This window comes from Dasypus novemcinctus, chromosome 4, assembly GCF_030445035.2.
Source record: "Dasypus novemcinctus isolate mDasNov1 chromosome 4, mDasNov1.1.hap2, whole genome shotgun sequence".
In the NCBI taxonomy this organism is placed as follows: Eukaryota; Metazoa; Chordata; class Mammalia; order Cingulata; family Dasypodidae; genus Dasypus; species Dasypus novemcinctus.
In genome coordinates this window covers 46,337,741-46,349,878 of record NC_080676.1, presented here as the reverse complement: position 1 = coordinate 46,349,878, position 12,138 = coordinate 46,337,741, and the positions used below count along the sequence as shown (strand labels likewise).

General features: G+C 32.2%; 1 protein-coding gene across 6 annotated transcripts in view; it reads right to left on the bottom strand.

The window, feature by feature from the left end:
- ECT2 (epithelial cell transforming 2) overlaps positions 1 to 12,138 on the bottom strand; it is a 134,249-nt gene that overhangs the window by 61,732 nt on the left and 60,379 nt on the right. For 4 of the 6 annotated variants that reach the window (XM_058295327.2, XM_058295326.2, XM_058295325.2 and 1 more), the window contains exons 4-12: positions 12,032 to 12,124; positions 10,852 to 11,034; positions 9,805 to 9,894; positions 8,822 to 8,929; positions 7,889 to 7,962; positions 7,053 to 7,183; positions 6,343 to 6,458; positions 6,170 to 6,232; positions 4,178 to 4,400 (exon numbers count right to left, since the gene is read on the bottom strand). In XM_058295327.2, the coding sequence (XP_058151310.1) occupies positions 4,178 to 4,400; positions 6,170 to 6,232; positions 6,343 to 6,458; positions 7,053 to 7,183; positions 7,889 to 7,962; positions 8,822 to 8,929; positions 9,805 to 9,894; positions 10,852 to 11,034; positions 12,032 to 12,124 (1,081 nt within the window). The remainder of the gene's footprint in view (positions 1 to 4,177; positions 4,401 to 6,169; positions 6,233 to 6,342; positions 6,459 to 7,052; positions 7,184 to 7,888; positions 7,963 to 8,821; positions 8,930 to 9,804; positions 9,895 to 10,851; positions 11,035 to 12,031; positions 12,125 to 12,138) is intronic. The other 2 variants (XM_058295330.1, XM_058295328.2) reach the window with 1 other exon arrangement.

Below are 12,138 nucleotides of genomic sequence, written 5' to 3'. Positions count from 1 at the left end.
ATTATGATTACATAATAATTACAATGGAAAACCTCATATGAATAAAGACCCACCCCCCCAAAAAAAGTTCCCAATATTAACTATAAATTCATAGTCAGTTCAAAATATCTTAAATATGTTATAGAACATCCAGTCCAATCCAAAGTGGATGATTAATATATTTTATATGTATTTTGTGAAAGAAAAATTGAAAAAACACAATGAAATATAAAAACTTAACATATATTTTCTTACTCTCAATATAGATAAAACACTACATTATATACAGAACCAATTAATGTCAAGTTTTCAATAGTAAATGGAATATATGACATACAATAGAAATAGTATGAAATAAAGATGTATATATTTGTAGTACATCAATTTTACTCAGTGGTAAATATTTTTAAGTGTTTTATATTAAAACAAGCATATATACTATGGAGTTTTAAATGTTCTTTAAAGATAAGAGACCTCTAAGAAACTTCAAACTTTCCATAGATTGTTTCAGGCTACATCTACCAAACCCAAAAGACTCTGTCTTACAAGGTACTTAAGTCGGAAAATTTTGAGATACTGTCCTAATTTAATTACATCTTATCCAGTCTGTGACCTAAACACTGAGGATTCTATTTCATAAAGTTTCCAATATAAAATATTTCTCATAAATCAATTTGTAATAAAAAGAGAGTGTGTATATGCTCCTAAAAATTATCTAATAGGGCAAATAAAAAAATGTGAACACTATTGTTTTACCTTATGCAACTTAAATTGATAGTGAACTTAAAAATGCAGCCACAATTACAAATCATTTAATAATTTCTGTGTTCTTAATGATGGCAGTCAAGCTCTAAGAAATATCTCATTCTTACTTCCTTTTATCATGAAATTTTTTAAATTTGGATAAATTCCCATTCCTTTGCATCAACTTCTTCAGTAGCCTCGTCTTTCATTTAAAAAGATAATTCACGTTTATTTCCAATATTTACTAAATACGTATTAAATGTTAGTTATCAGGAATATGAAATAAAATGAATAAATAAATAAATAAATAAAATCCTTCTTACATATAGGTTAATCCAAGATTAATTCAGTGAAAACTGGTTATGAAATGCCAAATATTACTATTTTTTCCCTCACTTTTTTGTGTGGTCCTCCAGATAAATGTTTGGCTGTCTCATAGAAACTGGATATGTTGCTACATACTCATTTCACACAGGAAGTCAGTTGGTCACACAGGCAAGACCTCAAAGAACAGCATTACCTTGGTGAGGTCACCACTTCAAGATTTAGAAATGGTCTTCAGTTTTTCAGATTCAAAAATCAAAATTTGACAAAGCACCCCTAAAATTGATTATGTTCAGGAAGACTGACTCACCCTAACCAAAACCAGGTTCAATTTTGGATGCTACTTCATTAATACAAAATGAAAAATTTAAAGGACTACATGGAAAGCAAAATCATAATCTAATCTATCCTTCATGCTCTAATATCCCTCTGCTTTCTTTGGTAGTTCCTCTTCTTCCTGCTGTTCTCTAAACTGCTTATTCAAGCTTCAGTCTTCTATGATCAGCATTAACCACCCTATACCCTTTTCCAATATGATCACATAACCAGTAAACTCTGAGACCTACGTATTTCACCACGATCCCATTCCCAACCTCCTGTTGTTCCTCCAAATGCTTACTGGACATGCTATCTAAATGTAGTCTTGACTTCTCTAAAACTTTACTACTGTTCTTCAAAAACTAAGCTCCCAAAAGCCCATTTATGCCAAGGTAACATATTTATTTCATCTAATAGTTTGCCAACATCTCTTCCTATTCCCTCCCTATCACTCATTTCTATTACTATTTCCTCAATGCTTCTTTTCCTTCCAACACTATCTACCCTGTTTCAGGCCTTTATCACCTCCTGGCCCATGTTGCTGTAGTGGATTACTATATGTTCTGCCTGTCTCCAAACTAATCTAATCATTCTTCAAATCAACCCACTACAAATTTCCTATTCAACCAATTACTTAGCTGTTCAAAGAACTTTACTTTGCTAAAGATAACATACAGTTCAGACATAGCATATAGATTTCTAAATTCTCCTATATTCAGCTACAAATAAATATTTCTAATATAACTATTATTTCCCCATATTCCAAGGGAACTGACCTATTCATTGTCTTCTAAAAATTTACCGTCATCTATACCCTTGGTCCTTTTTATAAGCTCAAACTCTCCTTACTTTTCTTGGCCTACCTGAAATACACTTTCAATTTTCCATGACTATTTAGTGATACCTAGTCTGTACTAGGCACTAGGGAAAAAGCAGAGAATAAAACAAGATTCTTGTTCCCTTAAGAGCTTACATTCTGATACAGCAAATAAAAAAGAAGTAAATAAAAAAGATAACTTCTAAGAGTGATAACTGTTACTGAAGACAACCAGGTAATGAGTTGGTAGAAAGGAGTGGTAGATAGGAACTTAACTACAGAGAACCGGTAAGAGTTGTGTGAGGCAGAGGAAAGAAGGACAAAGAGAACCAGTAAGAGTTGTGTGAGGCAGAGGAAAGGACAAAGGTCCTATGGTACAAATGTGCTAGAAATATTCAAGAATAACAAAGACAATATGGTCAAAGCTTAAAGTGTATTACTGGACAGTATTATTTCACAGGAAGCCAGAGATGGGTGAAGAAAGGATTACAGGCTTTCTAGCCTTAAACTCTTTTGCCTGCAGACCAGTCCTGCCCTCTGCAGGCTGCTGTCGCCCTTTTTCCTCTGCCATGTGGCCACGCAAGTAACCCTGGGGGCTTATAATCTATAATGGGGAACTGTAGCTTGTAAGTTAGCCCTCTTCATCCCTTTTCATTCCCTTCCTCACTACCTGGGACCCCTGCTCTGTTATTTTCTCCCATTTCTCTTCCCTCCCTACCTGAATAAATTACTGGCCTAACTCAAAAAAAAAAAAAGATTACATAGGGACTTGAAAGCTACAATAATACAAAGTCACTGACTGATTTTAAGCAGAGGGTTTATATGATCTAATTTATATATTTTGAAGACTTCTCTAAGAGCTGCTTATAGGAAGGCAAAAGTGAAAGTGGGGAGACCATTTAGTAGATTACTGCAATAGTCTAAGCAAGAAATGGGGGCAGGCAGTAAGGATAATATCAAAGGGTCATGGGAAAGTTTTGATTTTTGCTTAACTCTAGAAAATACCACATATGTATTTACAGGCTAAAAACAAAGAATAGAGAGAATCTGATGAGGTGGTTTAAAGCTATATGTACCCCAGAAAAAACATGTTCCTAAATATAATCCATTCCTATGGGTGTAAACCCATGAAAGTTGGACCTTTGGATGAGGCTACTTTAGTTAAGGTGAGACCCACTTTATACAGGATGGGTCTTTTACCTGGAGTCCTTTATAAATGGAATGAAAACAGGGAAAGAAAGCCATAGAAGATACTAAAATCAATGAAACCAAGAAGAGAAGGAAGGGGCCAGCAGATGCCATTACATGCCTTGCCATGTGATAAGCTAAGGATCAAGGGTCACCAGCAGCCAATCTCAGAGCATCAGTCTTGTTAAGGAAGCATCGCCTAGAAGATGCCTTGATTTGGACATTTTCCTGGGCTCAAAACTGTATAAGGTTATAAATTTCCATTGTTTAAGCCAGCCCATGTCATGGTATTTGCTTCAGCAGCTTAGGAAACTAAAATATGGATGATCAAGAGAGAAGGGTTAATTGGAGGAGCCTTTCTGTATTGTGTATCAGTTCAGCACAAACTGAACTCACCCTCCTTACTTCACTGTATCTATTTTCTCCAACTCATGTGACATCCTCTGTGATATTGTTTAGCTAGTTTTAAGAATTTGCTCTTTAAACAGCTCTATCACTCTCTAGTTGTATGACGCTGAACAACTTACTTAACTTCACGGCACCTCACTCTACTCATCTGTAAAACAATGAAAATAAAACCTATCTTATAAATACACAAGATACATAAAGCACTTATCATGTACTAAGCAACCACTAAATGGAAGCATTATTTTGCTTAGCCTTTCATGTGTCTTTCCTCATCAGCTAGAACAAAGGTAATTAAAGGCAGAGCCCTTCATATTCACTACAGTAGAGACTTACCTATATTCTACCAATCATTCAATCACATTAAGAATTAAAGATCAATTCTTAAAAAATATGAATTACCTCCATAATTAATGCTAGACTCAGTTGTATTGGAGATATCTAAGAGTGACCCTATAGAAAGGGAATGTTCCGCTGATGGGCGTTTACGGGGAGGAAATGGTGACAAGTCTGTCTCTCTTGATAGCTGAGCAAGTGTCTCTTTTAAACGACGCCTCTTTCGATTGCTATTTGGAGTATGTAAAGAAAGCAGTGACACTGATTTCTTTAGCTCAGGAGTATTAGTCTGCAATAAAAAAACATAAAAACTCAATTTTATTTCCATGGTTCTTCAGAGACAGAAACTAGAAAAAATATACTTAATGAGTCTGACAAAATCTGGATTTCATACTCTGCCAGGCAATTCTGAAGTTTCAAAAAACAAAGTCAAGAGACCATTGTAATTGTCTAACCTCTAGCACCTCATTATTTTTCTTCACAGCTGTATCACCTTTACATATTGTTTGCTTGTTTACCATCTACTCCCCCCATTAAGCCATACATTACATAAGAGCAACCATTCATATTTTGCTCATTTTATCCCTAGCATCCAGCAGTGCTTAGACAGAGTGCTCTCCAATATTTGTTGAATAATACATGATTTTAAGAGATGTATCCCTAATTCTAAAGCATACTTCTTAAATTTTATCTTAAGAACTTTATGTAGAGGAAAGAGATTAAAGAGAGCACAATATGGTACCTGTTTAAATTTTGTGGAAGCACAATAAATCCTCATCTCATCCTTGATATTCCTCTAAAATTAAATTCCCCAAACGGAAGTAGATCTCCTTTAAAGCCGTCCCATACCTTTATCCCACATTTTGGTGAATGATACAGGTCTCTTCACCATAATCCAGCATGAAGGCTAGATTTTCTTTGCCTACATTTTGCTACTAAAATCATCTTGTAAATGACACAATCCACTTAATACCCTTCAATGGCTCCCTAGTACTTAACACAATAAATTCCAAATTCTATCATATTAACCACTTCTTGAGTCTACCTACCTACCTATTAAGCTTTTTATTGATTTCTTTCCCATACTCTTTTCAAAAGTCACACTGAACTAGTTGCTAGTTTAATGCCCTCTCAAACTTTCATACCCTCTCCCACCTGCTGTCCTAACTTGAATGCATGGGGTTATAGACTGAATCATGTTCCCCACAGAGATGTTCAAGTCCTAAACCCTGGTTCTGTAGATATAAACCCATTCATGGGGAGAAATAAATAAAATAAATCTTGAAAGAAAAAAAAACCCATTTGTCAATAGGATCTTTGAAGATGTTATTAACCAAAGTGAGGCCAATCTAAATGGTGGGAGAGGGGATAGGCTTAATCCAATATGATAAAGTCCTTATAAGCAGGGGAAATTTGGACAAATAAAAGGAGGCACATGGGGAAAGAAATGGCCATGTGACAGAGGTAGAGACCAAGTTATCCAACAAACCACCACAAGAACAGTACAAGATCCCACCCCTTGATTTTGGACTTCTGGTCTCCAAAATGATGAGAAAATAAATTCCTACTGCTTAAGCCAACTAGTCCACAGTGCCTTATTACAGCAGCCCTGGCAGACTAAGATACCTGGTAAGTCTGCTCTACATTTATTTGCTCTTTTCAAGCGTGGCTGAGTCACAGAAAAAGTGAAGTTACCTAGAAAATATTACTGAATTGTAGCACATATCATTCTATATTGTTTGCATATCTATTTTTCCATTATGGTTCTAAGTTTCTGAGACTAGGGACATTATTTTGCATAGTGTATCTCAAAGAATTAGTACAGAATATGTCATTAGATTAACATAAAATATGTATTACATTTAATAATTTCACTTAAATCTACTTAGACTGAGAATATTACTTGATATCTGATTGTTTAATTTTTTTGAAACTCGAATATTATGTAAAAGATATGTATGCTAATTATGCCATTCCTTCCAAACTCCCTGGATAGAAAAGTGTTAACTTTATGCAATCAGGTTCACAGAACAAATGAGTAAAGGACAAAAAGTATACCTTTTCATATAAATACATGGTTTCTCCAGCTCGGGCATCCATTTGAATGCTTCCCCAGAACCACTATGTTAGAGAAAGAACATTTTCATTAAGAATTTAAATTCTACCTTATCAGAAAGGTTATTAGTAATGTTTAAAAAAAAAAAAAACAATCTTGTTAGCAAATTACTTGCCTCTTGCTTAACAACATAAAGTTTCTCCAAAGGTTCAAATGGAAGTTCTTTTACTATATTTTCTTCAACTATAAGGTGAGTACATCTTTCATCTCCAACAGGTAAATAGCGACCTCCTAAAGAGGAATGCATATAAGCATTTAAATAATGTACCAGTTATCTCCAAACCTCAATTTTTTTAAACTTTATTTCAAATTCAAAAAATAAAATGTAGACAAAAGGCAGCTTAACAAAAGTTATGGAAGAATTACTCCAAAAAAGTTCTGCCCAGGCACTTTAATCTCATCTAATCCTAAAAACAAACTCAGTTGTTCCTCCAGTGTTCAGAAAGATACACAGGTAAGTACAGACTGGTTAAATGACATGATAAAGGTCTCCTTGTTAATGAAGAAAATAAAAAGAAAAAAAATGCTTAATTATACTCATATCTCATAAAACTAAATGCCGTATTCTTTATTTTTAACCTTTAGCATTGATGTAGTACCTTCTTTGCTCTTGCTACAAAAGTATTACAATATTATTAACTATAGTCTCTAAGTTACATTCGTTATATTTTCCCCATGTATCACCATATTCTTAACACCTTACAGTAGAAGAATATTCTTCTATTTATGCAAACCCAAAATTTTTAAATGCTCAGATTAACCAAAAAATGATTAAGCAGGCCTAGTGGATAAAACATATAACTTTTAAATTATGCCAAAACTCACCTTGCATTTCAGTCATTTCTTCCATATTGGTTTTGTCTTCGTCTGAAAATCCCAGGAAACTTAAAATGCAATCTTGAAATGGAGGAACTTTAAATTCATTTTTAAAATCATCAACTGCTGCACAGAAATCCCTAAAATCAAAATGCACTCTTCTAAAACCAGCTTAACTTAAATTCAACTAAGTTAGGCATATCAATTTACAAATCTGCAGTAATTCAAGGGTCTTAGCATATTCCATTTATTGAAAATATTTTACAACTTGTTCTGAAATGTAAACAAACACTGCAGTAAAAGCAAAAATTGACTGTCCTCAAGTCACCCCAGAAGTAAGCACTCACAACATTTGGTCACAGGTAACCGTTACAGAAAGATTCAAATTTGTGCTCTTACTCAAAATTTCATATGCATTCCAGGGCCCTATCATTACATGAAATCTAAAGTAATGATGAAGTACGTAGCAAGGAATCATAAGGGTGGAAAGTTTTGCAAAATGAAGTAATGAGTTTCAACCTACAATTAAAATATAACCAAACATAAAATAAAAATTATATCACAATTCAAACATCGCTATGCCCTAAGCTAATATCTAATAATTCTACAGTTCGTCATAATCAAAATTATTTCACAAGGAAAGTCGAACACCATCAACAATGTCTTTCAATTTTTTTCTATAAATTTTTTATAACTTTGTTCCTACCATACTTTAACCCTTAAGCTACTCAAAGGACTGAATTCACTTTCTCTACACAATCAATGAATTTAGGTTTTTGACACGTATGTTATTCTTTAACATCAATTTAATTTATATAATGAACTACTGGATTTTAAAAACTTACTGTTCATTCCTCCTTTCCCATGCTTTATAAATCCATTCTGGCTTCATAATAGGCGTACCCAGGCTCACAGCAACCTAAAAATGTAAACATTATGATGAATTTTCACCGTAAATAACTGTACTAATGGAAATTCTAAGAAATATTAATTATACTGTTGTTGCAGATTTAGATGACCATTCATCTGGTTTGTGATAAAATATAAAGAAAAATTAGAAGAAAAAACTTTCAATCAGTACAATTTAGATTAAAATAACTTAAACATTTTCCAGTGCCCAATTTCGTTATTTTAAATACACATAGCTCTGAAATTGATTAATTTTATCTTTTTATCATATTTCTATTTCTCCTTTCTTCATGTTTCCATTCTTGAATCAGTGACCCCCAAGTTAGCACTACTGAACAAAACATCTGATTAAAGTCACTAACAGCTTAGGTATGAATTGGTAAATAGACCTCCCAGGAATTTAAGATTACCTTAAAACTGCCGTTTGCTACACAAATACTCTGTGAGGCAGGTTGGGAACAAAGTGACAAACTCTTCCTAAAATATTCAAGTGAACCTTAAACTAAGATTTCAATCTTAATAAAAGTACTAGCTCCTGTTCTTTTACAATTTTCAAGACACTCTTATAAAGAACACCTAGGCAATAGTGAAATATCTGCTCTCATCACTTCCTGACGCCCCATTCACTAATGCTCAAAATAGCCGGCATGCAATGCTGTCCATCTACCCACCCCTGAGATCCTACTCATCTTTCAGACTCACTCAAGTTCCATTGTCTCATAAAAACACAAGGGACTGCTGAATGTACTCACAGCAAAAATGGAATTTCTCAATAAATTATGGAAGAAAAAGGCAAGAGGAGAGTGCTATTATTAAACAAATCTCAAAATTATACCACTGAAGTAAGCAAAAAATACCCGTTTACATACCCTGAATTTTTCTCCTTGTGTATAATTTGCCACCAAATGTGTAACTTTTGAATTAAAATCTTTTCGAATAACTCCACCCATGTGATGGACCAATGTCACCAATCTGACCTCAAAAGAAAAAACAAGTAATACTGACTTTATGATTAATTTGAATAAAATTTTAAAATTTTACAATTCATTAACAATTCGTTTCGTTTACTGAATACTTTATTTATAGATTCATATGCTATTTTTTATAAAGATATATCTTATATATCTTTTATATAATTTTGATATATTTTATATCAAAAGAAAACACTAAAGAAAAGACTAGTTTACCAATTGGCACAGGCAAAATAGCACAGAGATAAGTTTAATAAAGTTCACCACACAAAACTAGTTAAACCGGTTTACTTGTTTTTATTAAAGTTAATAAATCACAAAGAATAAACTGGCTTTCAAACTACCCAAACACATTACTTATTCTGTACCAATTAGAGCATATCAAGATTCTTTCCACACCAGAAGATCTTTTATCTAACTAACTTCTATTCATTTCAGTGCTCAAAATTATACTAACACTCATTAGCTCCAACATAGAAAATTTTGTGAACAAGAAAACAAAAAAAAAGGTAAAAATTTCTATAATTCTCTTGGGCAGTGAGAATATTTAAGATTAAACTTGTATATAACAAAAAATTGCAAAGTATAATCAAAAATATCAAATAGCCAATGAGGCAGATATGATACTGAAGAAAGATAATAGATCAGATAGTTATTAAATTTTTCTGTAATTCATATGCCAAAAACATTAGTTTCTTTACAAGGCACTTCAAAATATTTTCCTTACATAATTAAAAAACTGGTATATCCGTAAGGTTTTCTCCTTCCAAGTTTTTAAATTAAAACCATGACACAACGACACACACACTCACAAACCTGCCAATTTAAATTTCTTTTACTGGAAAAACATTTTTGAATGGAAATTGTTTTAAAATACTTACTAGTTCTTCTTTCTTTCTGAATCCTGTAAAGCACAGTACTAGATTCACCATACTTGTACAATAGAGTGGCCGACATGAAAACGGCAAAGGCTAAAGGATACAAGAATTTTAAATCTGTGAGTTTCCTTTATATAGAAATCTGTGAGCCTACTTTACTTTCCTTGAGCTAAACATACTTCTCCCGCAGCAATCAACTTTCCCAATCCAAAGATTTAGTGGCATTTTTCAATATGCAACAAAAAATAGCAAAATGCCAGAATGCTAGTTCCATAATAAAAAAAAATCCCCCATAATATCCCAATCAATATGTACATATAATTCCTAAATCATATTTGATTTGAAATTTTAGCATAAAGAATATATTTACATCCAAACACTTTGCTCCAAAATATATTTTGAAACATATGAAATATTATCAATAAGCAAAGATTTCAGATTCCATAAACTATTGTAAATGCTTCCATTTAACATGATTAAAATAAGTCAAAGACAGTTCATAATAAATACCAGGTAAATATAATACATATACTTGAGCCAAACATAATTCCAATTTTTTTAGCCAGAAAAAATGGAGGTAGTAAGTAATTTAATGAATGATTACATATATCAGAGACACAGGGGAAGATTTGATTCCCATCATCATGCAAGAAGATTCTTTTTCACAATTTTGGTCTTGAAAAAGTTCATTTGGTTTTTGAAAGCAATATCTCTGAATCAAAGCATTTAGAAAGTTAAAAATCATCATGTGCTTAGCAATAGCATCTATAACAGAAACACAATGATCTAAGCATTTTTAAAGAAATAAGAATATCAGAACATAGTAAGAAAACTAAAGAATAGGGACTAATTTTACTACAACCCTTGTACTGAAATGCTATTTCAAAACAAATAGCTAAAATTAATTTCCCTGATTTAAAATCATGCATTAACTGATAATATTTCAGACTCTAAACAATTAACAGGATTTTTCTGCTTATGAATATTCACAAAACTCATTAATAAAAATGTAACCTTGAAAAATCAAAATAAATGTATATTATTTCTTACCTCTCCTTTTTGCGCGCAATTTAATACAACTGGTGGTCCAATAACTCTACAATCAGCCTTGTATAAGTCCTTAAACATAGAGCCCTGGAAGTCCATGACTATGAACACATTTTCAAATTCTGGAGAATCCAAACCTTCAAATTCTTCCACTGATTCCATCTTTACAAAGGGCACTTTAATTTCCTTGATTTTTTTTTTCATGCAGTTATTGGAAATAAAAAGCATTTATATATTTACAAATTAATTCGTACCACTGTAAATAAGGCCTAAAAGTGATTTGATATCAGCCATTAATCTGTTACAGAAAAAAAAATTATTTGTAGAAAGTTTAAGTTTTAAATTATGCAATAATCAGAATTACTTTAAATTGACATGTTTTATTTATTTGTATTTATATATATATATATCTCCACGTTAAGATCTTAAGTTTTTGATCAATATTATAAAGGCATAAGCTTCTGATTTATGGCTTACTAGTCAATATGTATTAGAAAGATATCCACTATTTCTTTTTATTTTGATCAATAAAAAGAGGCCGTGCACATAATTTTTCTTGCACAAATTAACTGTCTTCAGAAAAATAAGAAAAGAAATACTAATACTTATATAATGGATGTAGATTAACTTAATCATTTTAGTATAAATGAGAGAAATAAGAGGGAGATGTGGAGTATGTACGTAGTTGTAGTATAGCAAATGTAAGGGGAAAAAGGAAATTAAGTATTTAACATTTATACTACACATCTACAAAAAAAGGAATGAATATACTTAAGTACCTACATGACTCATGTAAAAAGAACAGACCCATTTAAAGGAAAATTCTGAATTGGTCAGTAAATTATCTGAGTTTTATCTGAAAGGCTGATAAAGAGAATTAGATGTATTTCTGATGCTAAGGCAAACTCCCTGATGATTGTTAATTCTTTTGATTTATAATTTTGGAAATACAGTAAGAATTTAAAGTGAACAAAACTAATGAGAAAAAAGAATATTTTACAACATATGCTATAGTTTGGGATTTCAGAAAGACCCAAATTTTAAAAAATAATTAAGTATTAAACCTAGTTTCAGAGTACACAAAATATATCTTTGTGCCTAATGTACGTCCAATCACCAAAAAGTGGAATAATACAATCAAGTGAAGTGTAGCATGCCACATGCAATGAGATGCTCGACCTACCATATTAACAATACTTTTTATTAATTTTTCATCCGATTTTCCAGGACAACTTTCTTTTATCTTTATAACAGGAACTTCCATTATTTTAATAGTCTGTGAAAAAGAGA